General features: G+C 48.4%; 1 protein-coding gene across 1 annotated transcript in view; it reads left to right on the forward strand.

Moving 5' to 3' along the window:
• Positions 1-543: 543 nt before the first annotated feature.
• SPINT1 (serine peptidase inhibitor, Kunitz type 1) overlaps positions 544-11,403 on the forward strand; it is a 17,637-nt gene continuing 6,777 nt past the window's right edge. Inside the window, exons 1-3 of the mRNA XM_009999565.1 lie at positions 544-973; positions 8,936-9,087; positions 10,574-10,712. Of these exons, the coding sequence (XP_009997867.1) occupies positions 544-973; positions 8,936-9,087; positions 10,574-10,712 (721 nt within the window). The remainder of the gene's footprint in view (positions 974-8,935; positions 9,088-10,573; positions 10,713-11,403) is intronic.

An 11,403-nucleotide genomic window follows, 5' to 3' on the forward strand; every position in this document is an offset into this window, starting at 1 on the left:
AGCAGGGGGGATGCTCATCCCCAGCGCGTTTCCGGGCACCTGTGTGCGCAGCGCCCCGGGATCCCTCCGCTCCCTTCCCAGGGGAGTGGAAGATGCTATCAGCCCTGCTCTCCTCCCCTTCCTCTTACGCAATTCAGCACACAGGGGAGTGACTGGGTATTTCTTTCTTTCTTTTTTTTTTTTCCCCCCTCTCCCAGGGAGTTGGTGTTCACTTCCTGCGCTCTCGGTGCCTTTGTCTCCGGCGGCCGCAGGTGAGGGCACACCTGAGCGGTGAGGGGACGGGGGACACGGGGCCGCCCCGCTCCCCGCACCGCTGTCACCTGAGGCCAGCCAGGTGAGGGGCCGGGAGCACGTGCCTGCGGATGAGCTGCGGGGTGGGGGGGACACACCGGCCACCCCGGGGAGAATGGGGACCCAGAGCACTGCTGAGGCCGCGCTCCAGGTGCCCTAGACCTGGAACCTGTGCCTCTTGGCTTCATCTGTCTTCTCTCTTCCTTTAGGAAAGGATTACGGTCTCAAGGAGCTGAGGAGCCGGACACCAAGATGGCCAGAGAGAGTCCAGGGTCGTGGTTTGTGCTCTGGGTCTGTTTGGTGCTAGCGGCGGACTTTGGTGAGGGGCAGGAAGAAAAACCCTTTGGTGAAACATGCCTGGAAGACTATACAGCAGGGATGCCAGATTTGGTGCTGGACACAGACGCCTCCGTCCAGAACGGAGCCACCTTCTTGTCGTCCCCCATGGTCCAGCGCAGCAGGGACTGCATGAGGGCCTGCTGTAAGGACCCCTCGTGTAACCTGGCTCTCGTGGAGCAGGTCCCAGGCGCAGAGGAAGACCACATCCAGGGCTGCTTTCTCCTCAACTGCCTCTACGAGCAGGCTTTCGTCTGCAGGTTTGCCAGGAAGACCGGCTTTCTCAACTTCCTGAGGAAGGACGTGTATGATGCCTACCTGGCAATGCGGGATCACGGATCTAGTGGTAAGGGGTCTGTAGGGGATCTGTGAGAAGCAGGGCTGGAAGAGCACTAAGGGCCAGTGGTGCCAACTGCTTCAGCTGTCGTTTGTGCAGCCGTGCTGCCACACAGGCAAGATGAAGCTGTGTTAAAGGTGGGGGTCTTATAGGCACCTCTGCTGCAAAGGTTTTCCCTAACTTTGATCAACTCGGCTAAGATCTGTGCCTCAGTTTACCTATGAGTACATGGAGAGGGAGGTGTTCTTTAGCCTGCCTGAAGCAGGTGGAGCAAGTGTTTACCAAGCGCAGGCTATGTTTTCGATTTATGACAATGCAGAGTAAAAGGTACGGGGTTTCTTTTCCCTCCCCAGGCCTTTGAGGTTGGAAAGTGAAATCCTCTAAAAATCTACACACCACTGGATTTTAAAGTGCTGCATTCATCTCTTTAATTGCTCAGGGGCTGGAGGCAGGACGCAATCCACCTACCTTGCATTTGGCCACCGCCTGAATCTTGTGAGCAGCAGCCTGAATGGTGGTGTCTCAGTATTGCTCTACTTTTTGGGGGTAGTCCTTCCTGCTGGGGGAAGGAGAGGAAGCAGTTGGGGGGGAGCTGATTAGAAAACTCCCCCTTTGGTGGTTGGTTTTAATTTCTTAATCCCTGGTTCCCTGCTCTGAAAGATTGCACCTGGATCCAGAAAACCAGGTGGAAAACAAACTGATCTTGAGCTGGCTGCCTGCCGTGTGATCTGCCATCTCCAAAGAAATGCAGTGTGTTTCAGAAACACTGGAAACAAGGCAACTCCTCCTCTTGCTTCCTTCTTTCATGTTTTGGAGGAAGCCTAATGAGGCCAGGGTGTCTCTAGTCCAACTAGGTCTTTGGCAACCATAACCAGTTTATTACGTGTTGATGCCTGGTCAGGGCTGTTAGGGGATATCTCTGTGGGTGATCCTCCTCATGCCCCCTCCCCGTGATGGGAAGGAAAGGCTCTGTGAAGATGACAAGGGGAGAGTCCAGGTGTGTGCATGGGCTTGGATTGGATTGCTTGAGCTGAAGAGGTCTTTGATCTTCTACTGGGATGTGCCAGCCTTGTAGGCTCTGGAGGTGATAAATGGCACCAAACCCCACACTGACCATTTTTGTCCATCCAAAGTAGCAGTGCAGGGATTTTGGAGCAGGGCATGACTTTCCTAGAGCAGTCCTTGGGTGTCACTGTTTCGAGCAGCAACTTGGCACAAGTGGTTCTTCTGTCCTCTGACCCTCCTGTTCGCTTCCCACCACATTTTTGGGCCTTCTGGTAAATCTCACGGTTGGAGCAGTTGTCCTGTATCTCCATTCCAGGCTCAAAATCCTTTCAATGGGAGCTGCAGCTACTGAGGAACTGAAGCCCACATCTCTAGGATTCGAGTTGGCATGCTGGCAGCTGTCTGAACTCCTGCATGCTTGGTTGTAGGAGGAAAAGGGAATGCATCATCTCCAGTACATCCTGATTTCACAAGATTACATTAAAACACAATGTCCTGTTGAGCAATTCAGTCTCCTCACCCTTGTAGACCAGCACCCCATACTCTCCCAGATGCTGGGGTGGCTGTGGTGGTGCAGGAGGACCCAGGAGGGGTTATCAGTGAGAAGTGCAGAACATGCCAGAAATGCTGTTACGGATGCGATGCCTGGCAAGGCGGGCAGGTCCCTCCTCACTCCCGTGGGGCTTGTGCCATGAAGTGTAGGAAGGGCTCTACACCCCATGTTTGCACTCTCGGAGGGTGCAGGGTGCTGGGCAGGTCTGTAGTGACAGACATCTTGCTGTGTTGTGTTCGGATCAGGCTGCGATGTTTATTCTGTGCTTTGATGGAAAAGATATTTCCCTCCTCTCCTGAAATGTTTAGGCTTTGTCCTTTGACTGGTACTGAAAGCTTTCCAAAGCACCTTGAGTGATGTCAGAGGGCTGGCAGGAAAAGAGATGAAGGACGCTTGGTATTTATTAATCCAGAGCTGAAAAGGAGTTATTTTACTGGAGAAATAGTAAATAACAAATGCTAAATCGAGACCACACAAGCTGGGCCCTCATCCCCACAGCAGCTGATGAGACACCTAAGAAGACAGATAAGAATTTTTGTTCCAACCCAGACAGAAAGAAAGCTAAACCAAAAGCCCAAGCCCCTCCAGCCCCTGTGCTAGAAGTGGGTGCAGGCAGCAGGCATGGGCCTGTCTGGGCAGGACAGGAGGCACTTGGCTGCCACTGAGGGGGAGAGGAGAAGGGGGCGAAGGTGCAGGTGCAGGAGGTCGAATGAAGGAGCCCCGAGGCACTGAGCCTGTCCACCTGGCCGTATAAAGACTACAGCATTTTTGCTTCCAGAGCTTTGGAGGATGCCTGAAGAGGCCAGGTGAACCAAGTGTTAAGGAAGCTGTTTTCAGCATGCCGGGTTTTCCTCCCAAATGTTTATAGACAAAAAATCTTGGCCCAGGTTTTGCACTGGAGACAAAACTGTCTAGTCTTCCCACTGTTGTGCTGTATCACTGTTAAAATGTGAATCTCTGTAGCTGCTCTGGAGCCTGGGATATTAGCAGCCCCCTGAGACTTGGCTCTAAAGGTCTGCAGGAAGCTTAAATGCTGCTTTATCATCCATCCCTTTCCTTTATGTGCTGCTGTCAAGTGTCCTAGGAGCCTTTAGGGTATGCCCATGTGGCAATCTCCAGATGTCCTCTGCAGTAATGAGGATTAAAAGCGTAGTTTTCTCTAATGAGTAGTGAAATATATGTTCAGCTGTCCCAGTGGGTGGCATTAAACAAAAATGCCATGTATTGCAGGACCCACAGTACTGCTGCAAGGAGCAGACCTGTTCAATTTAGAGTTTTTTATCTGTTCAGGAGGAGACTAGATAACACTTGAAAGAGACAGCACAGCTGGGGGCTGCTGAACAGACAAAATTCATCTTGGAGTGTGTCCTGAGCCTTATGGAGCTGAAAGCTGGGAGAATGGAAGTATTGCATATGCTTGCATGTTCTTGCTCTTGCTCCAACATCCACAGCAAGAGTTGGAACCTGAACACAGGGTTGGAGGCACCCTTGCCCTAACCCCCTGCAGCCACTCTTACTGTGTTACACCTTCAGAAAAACACGAGGGTTCAGGCAATGGTCAGTTCAGCTGCAATCTGAGCTTCTGTAGATCACCTGAGTATATTTTCAGTATTTTGGAGGACAAGAGCTTCTGAGTCATGTATAAACTGGTGATGATGGTGTGGTTCTGTCTTGTACCTGTTCCAGCTAACGTACAGCCCACAGTCTCTGATGTTGTTGTTAAAAGGCACTATCCTCTTAAAAGGTTCCCCAGCCTGAACTTTGGTGCGAGTTTCCTGCCTGTCTCATGCGGGAGGGGCAGGCTCGCCATGCACTTTATTGGTAATAATGGAGCCCAGTGTTTAAGTAACTACCCCGAGCTTATTCTGGTCTAGGCAAACCAGTTCTGGGTGTGAAACTGGAAAATAACCTCCTTGAACCTTTGTCCGTTTCTTGAACTGAACCTTTTGTGGTGGTTGTGAAATTCCCAGTGACACTCTCCTCATGTTGAATTCAGGGCTTGTGAGTGGGAGACAGGAAGTGCTGGGGAATCCACAGGGTTCCAGCTCTGTCTGCTTCTGCCTCACCATGCAGGGAGATTTGCATGTTAGAACTTCGGCAGTGCATTCAAAAAGGATTGCTCCCCAAGCTTGAAGTTCATCCATCTTCAAATGTTTGGTCCCGTGCTGGTTTCAATTCTGCAGGCACACTGCAACTAGAATGACCCATGCTGGGTTCCCATCTGGGGCTGACCCAGGTCCAGTCACTGGTGTCCCCTTGGCTGATGCTGCTCAGCCCTGATCCGGCTCCTCATCTGCCAGTGCCAAGCACAGGCCAGGAGAGGGGGAACTCTCCCATTCAGTTCTCACATCACAGATTGAGAAACTCATGTATGCTGAAGAAACCTCAGAGACCAGCTGGTCCAGCTCCCTGTTCAGAGCAGGTGATGAGCAGGTTCCACTCACTTTGAAACTACTGTTTGTCATTTTACTCAAGTGTGGCACGTTGTGGCTACCTCACCTCGTGGCTCTGGAACTATCTAAGCAGAATGGAGTAACCAACTGCTCTTTACTAAAATGGCACAAAGACCCACCAGAGATTCTTTCCCTCTGCCTGCTAAAGCAAATCAAACTGGTTTCCCTCACACTGAGGATGGAAGGAGCCTGGGGCAGCAGCAGATCGCATTAATCTGAAAATATATAATCATTTCAGTCATGCTGAGAGGTTAAATTGACCTGCTGTATGCAGCTCGTAAAAACCACTGTAGAAATTAATGCTGACAGCCGCTTGGTCTAGCATGAGTTGTCAAAAAATGATAGGGCTTTGCTGTGACTGAATTTGCTGTGCAGCCAGGACAAACCCCTACAGAAGCAGCCTCTGTTTTTCTTTCTCAAGGCAGTGTGTTCCATTGCCTTGGGCCCTTCTCCCTCTCTCTGCCCTCAGGCAAATTCATGCTGTGGGAACAGAATCTTCCTTTCCTTACATTTGCCTGTTACTATGGAGAGTTTTCTAGTTTCAACGGGCGAGATCGGAGCTGCGCTGCTGCCCAGCCCTGCTCGCCTGCAGCAGCAGCAGCCAGGCCTGGCTGGCTTCTGACGCTTGGAATCTCCCAGGTGGCATGTCTCATGGCCACTGGAATTTGGGTGGCCTCCTTTCTGCTCCTGTCTCTGCACAGTGATCTTGTCCCCAGCGAGGTCCTTCCCCTGGCAGAGCCTCAGTGTCCCCGGCGCAGAGCCGCTCCTGTCGCCGCAGCCAACAGGCTGCAAGAGCCCCTCGGTGACCATGGGAAAGCTTTGCAGCTCCTTTAGAGGCAACCTCAAGTCTTTCTGAGGTGTTCTCAGGCATTGCTTGATAGTCTAGTGTGCTTGGGGTGTGTCTGTGTGAGCGCTGGAATGGAGGAAATCTGGTTTTTTGTGAATTTGTGTCTGGAGGGCGAGAGCTGATATTTGAGCTCCAAAAAGAAAAACCCCAAGCTGGGAGCTTTGCGAGTGTTTTCTGCTGTGGCATTTCACTGGGCCCTGCATATTCAGATAGCAAGGTCCCTAATGGCATCTCTCCCTCCACCTATATGCTTACTCTGACAGCCCTTGTAGGAATTTAATAGCTTTTAGATTCCTGTTCCCCTGTCAAATTTGGTTCCATTTTATTCACTGTTAAGAGGTGAAGCCAGACAAACCACTGACTGCATAAGCCTTAAAGCTAGATGAAATAAGAAAAAAACCCCACAAACAAAAACCAGGGACTGAGGCATGAATACACTGTGAGCCATATAAATTTATCTTTAAGCATTTTGGATTTACTCCATCAAGCTTTTCTCCTGGATCATAAAGAAAGATGTTTCCCCTTCCAAAGTATTTTATAAATGGAAGCTGAAGTTGTCACTTAATGATGAGGCTCCAGGAGCACAGTAAAGAGCACAACACCAAACAGCATCATAAAGCTTTAATCTCCCTGTTAATTACAGAGTTTTATAGCAGAAGCTTTCCACGGTCAAAAGAGCATTATAGCAAAAGTAACTTTCATTTTTCAAATCAACATTCAGACCAAACAAACCAAATGGAGTAAGAATAGTCTGTTGATAGTTGCTCCAGCTCAGTCAGCACTTGGTTATGGAGCTCAGGTGGAGAAGAGCCATGTTACCAGCAAAGGCTTCCTGGTGTCAGTGGAGTAGAAAGTCACTGAGCTTTCAGGTATCTTGGAGGTGAGGAGGGTTGGGGAATTCAGCTTATCAGAGACAGCATCTGGTGAGATAGATGTCTCATTGATCAGAATCAACCTTTTACTTCACTGTGCAATCCACAACCCAAAGTAACTAAATTGACCTATGGAGAAATATTTGGCCTGCAATTTATTTATTTATTGATAAGTATACATGCTTAAAAATGTGAAGGAAAAGTATGATCTGGAGTTGTTGTGAGTTAATGATTTGACTCTGTGGTGCTGAAGAACTTGTATTTCCCGTATGCAATCCCACCCACCTGCTGGGCTCACCCGCGCAGGAGGGCAGCAGGGAGCAGGCTTCACTTCTGCCTGCCAGGCTCATGGTGTTGGCCTGGCAGGAATGGCATGAACATGCCACCTTTCCAGAGCTTGTAGTGCTGTATACAAGGTGGCTTTGGGGATGTTTTTTCCCACTTGGTTTGAAAGGTGTTGCCAGGTCCAGTTGTTGTTTTGGCCTGTGAATGCTCCTGTGGCCCTTGGAAAGATGACCTGAAAATAAAGCAAAACTCCATTTATTTTTTTTTACCAACCCTCACTTGGCTCTCCTTAGTGTCTTTCAGCAGTCTTTGTGCCTGAGACAGAACCCATCACTCTGGCATGCAGCAGGTAGATATGTCTCATCCAAAAGTGAAAGGACACCAGGGTGGGTATCTCTTCTTGTGATGCAAGTGTCATCTTCCTGGCCTCTTTCAGTCCAGCTGGGTGTCCTCTGTCTGTTTTGGTGGTTGGATCAAGCTCGGCAATATGAGCTTGATCTTGTTGCAGCCACATCAGCCCACTGATGAGGTAGATAAGCTGCAGGGCTGCAGCTGGGGAACAGGGTGCAGGGGAACTTCAGGGGACAGGTGTGCATGTACCCTCCCTGATTTTGCAGCTGAGCAGGCCAAGCACAATCCTTGAACATGAAGACAAGGGAAGGCTTATTTCACTTTTGACTTTCTGGCAGCAGCAGCATTTGTAAGGCCTCAATAGAATGAGCAGGTCTTCATTTAGTAGAAGACAGTAGAAAATAAAGAGATTCTGGGTGGATTGGTGGTAACTCTGATCTGGAATATGTATTGCAAAGCTCTCTATCCTACTGAATTTAGTGATGAAAGAACTAAAAAGTAGCTTGTTTTGAATGTCAGGTTTGTTTGTATGTAAGCCTTACATTGAAGGTCGTTCAGTAGGCTCTAACAAGAGTCAGCAGCTCAGACCTGAATCCAGAAACACTCAAACAGGAAATTAGGAGTGAGTCTATGACAGTGAAAGTAATTAGCTGGTGGAGGAGTTTTCCAAGGGGTTTGGGCACTAATCCTCTTCTTCAGTCACAGTTGACACAACAGTGTAATGGTAGAGTGATTTATATCTAACTTACATATGACAGTCGATGCCTTTACAAAAGACTCAGGTTGAAATTGAAAATTGGTCTTTGACTTGGTACAGGCACGGCCGGGTGGAGTTTTATGGGCTGGACTATGCAGGAAACCTGCAATCAGAGATGTTCAGGATGAAAGGAGTTATGAGTCAGGCTCAGTGGTGTCATTGTTTAGGCTGCTCTTGCTGACACAGGCAGGGATCAGTTTTCATCTCTTACAGCTTTGAAAAGTGTTTAATGGATTATGGAGGCTGCTAGTAAGTTAATGCATGGAATGGCACAAAAATAATGATCTCATGAATGGCATTTGTGTGCTTTTTCTTTAAGGCATGCATGTCAGAGAGTGGGGTGGAAGATGAGGTGGAGGAAGGATATCTTCTTTTCAAATCCCACATTGTGTAGCTCTGGTTAAGTACACTAACGTAGTGCTTAGAGATGGTGGTAGGAGTGATGAGAGTCAATTCCACATTCTTCGACACCCACATCAGGTCATCTTCCAAAGTGGAGGGTGGAGACTGCTCTGTGCTGTTTTGAAAGGATGGTCAGAAGCACAGCGGCTGTAGCCACGGGGACACACTTTTATGGTGGTTCCTGGGGCAGAAGTGGCCAGAGAGCCAACTGGCTCAAAGGCATGGCCAGAGTGAGTTGTGGAGTTACTAATTTACTGAGGTCAGTAGTAACGGTATTGATTGCCTGTTGTTTGCTCAGGCTGCAAGTGGCACAAAGGTGCATTTCCCTTTTCAGTGGTTTAGTGGTTTAGCCTAGAATAATCCCCCTCCCTTGTCTACCTGCAATGGAGACAAGGACTGGACCCTTCAGTCTCTTACCCAAGCCTTGTTTTGCATTTCTTCTGCAGATGACCATCCTCCAATAGCCCGCACTGGCATGGACATGAGGGTACAGCCGGGGGAGCCAGTGATGCTGAGAGGCACAGAGAGCACAGATGACCAAGGCATAGTCAGCTATGAATGGAAACAGGTCCTTGGAGACCCCTCCGTGAAGATGAAGGTAGGGAGCTGCAGGACAGAAGCAGCTTTACCTGTGGTCTGCACTAAGTTGGGCTCTCACAGCCACTAACTTAGAGGTGCCCTTGTCCTTCCCTTCTCGAGCCAATCCACCCACTAGCCTGTTCTCAAAAGCTGTGGAGCACTCCTCATGGTTGCCCCCACCCTCTTACATGCTACTAGGATGTGCCATTTCTTGGCCTTATCAGATCTTGGACTCCCTGCACCAAGACACCCTCTCAAACCTTCCTGAGCAATGCCTGCTCTGCCTGGACTGGGCACCCATGAGAGCAGCAGCTTTGGTGCAAGAGCTGCTTCTGCTCCCAACTCCTGTAGTTCTGTGCGGGCTTGCCCTTAAGTTTGCTCTGCTCCAGCTTAGTGCTTCCTCTCCTCTGGCTCTGAATGATCCAGTCTCAGGCTCTGCTTCTCTTTTCCTGGGGCTTTTCCTGGACTTTGCCTCTCTTTAGAGCTCTCCTCCTATTTTATCTGAGCTGGAGCTCAGAGAAATCATGTCTCCTGACTGGGTCCAAGATCTCTGGGTGTGAACGCTGCCTGTCTTAAAGATGTTGAATGTAAATTGTGGCTTTAGAAGAGGAAATTATTACTCATAAACTTCTGCAAAATGCTCTGGAATACCTTGGAGCTCATATGGAGTTCTTGTGGCACCTTCTGGAAGAATTAGCAAATGAAAAGCAGATTTTGAAGACCAGAAATTACTAGCTCTAGGGTGCTGAGGGGGCTGTGGAAATCTGGAAGTGCTCCTTTCCTTCTTCCTTGCCCCTAGCCCAACCAAAGCAACTTTCAAGGGGAAAGAAACCAACCAACCTAGTCCTCTAGTATTGTGCTGTTAACTACATTAAGATGATACATGGCAAAAATGTGGTATCTTGAAACCTAACAAAAAAGGCAGATAGCGTGAAAATGGAGGCCTGATATTGTTAGCAAAGACAGGGAAGAAGTTTGTGTCAATAATAGCACAGCTTTCTGTTCTGACAAAATTATTCACTCTTTTAGAAACTTCTCAGTAGGCAAAGAAATAAGTTCCCATTTCCATCTCTAAAACTAAATATACTTGTCATATTCATAATGAAAGGGGATATATTTCTTCAATACACCTTGCTTACTCCCTGTGTACTAAGTAAATGATTCATAATGGGTTTTATTGTTTTAAAAGTACTATACAAACTGCAGGTATTTCAGTTCTTTCCAGAGATTTTTATTTTCCTTTGTGCCTTCACAATGTCCCAAAACATGAAATACCTAATTAAGCTTGTGGTATCTTCCTTCTCTCTGCTGTTCCATGAGGGTACCAGCCCATGGATTTGGGGAGTTTGTGTAACACTGAGACATCTTTCATGCCAGACATCTGCTTGGGTGTTTCCAGCTGAGCTCCTTTCTTCCTAATGCAGGAGCATGGGCCTTGCATGGCTTCACTCACTCCCTCATTAGAGGTACTTTCTTCTGCATAAGCCTTTCTTTTGCATTCTCAGAAGCACGAAGAAGATCAGGTAGAAATCTCCAACCTAAAGGCGGGGACTTACGTCTTCCAGCTTACTGTCACAGACACTGCACAACAACAAGACTTCACCAACATCACCATCATGGTGCTGAATTCTGAGCAGACTGAAGGTGAGCCTGAGCCCACAGATGTCTAACTGCAGTCCCCAAGCCTGGGTGCTGCTCTGGCATTACCAGTTCTCTTCTCAGATGGGTAGATGGGAGAAGAGCACAATCAAGAGACCAAACTTACATGTCAGCTTTTCCCAGTAAAAGACTGCAACTGACCAGTAGTAGGAGGTCCCCACATTCCTTGCTGTCTATTTTAGAGGTTTCAGATCCCCTAGCAGAGAGGTGGCCTGCAATAACCCCTTCCTTTCTGCATGTCATTGCCCTCTGCTGGGTGACGTCAGAGTGGCTGAAACCCAGGGTGCAGCTGAGGGTGTAAGACAGGAGAACCCAAAATACCTTGTTGAATCCATGGTTTTGCTGTGAAGGCCCTAATTCCCTTAAGCCACAGGATAGATGGAGCCACCTGCTTGACATTCAAAGTGTCCCTGCCTTTATTTATAAGTTTTACTTTAATGGCTTTGTTTAGTGATCAAAATGTTCAGCATTACAGGTGCTTTAGGAGCAAAGAGCTCTTGGACAAATGGTTGACTAGTAGCTAAGCGGGGAATTTCTGCTCATACCACAGGTACTATAAAGATATAAAACCAGCCATGTCAGGTGACTCCAATGATCTGTCCAAAATCCAATGCACTGCATCCAACAGTGTTTAGAGATTGATACTTTGGAAAGAGTGCAAGAACATGACATGCTG

Source organism: Chaetura pelagica, unplaced genomic scaffold, assembly GCF_000747805.2.
Source record: "Chaetura pelagica isolate M959 unplaced genomic scaffold, ChaPel_1.0 scaffold55, whole genome shotgun sequence".
Classification (NCBI taxonomy): Eukaryota; Metazoa; Chordata; class Aves; order Apodiformes; family Apodidae; genus Chaetura; species Chaetura pelagica.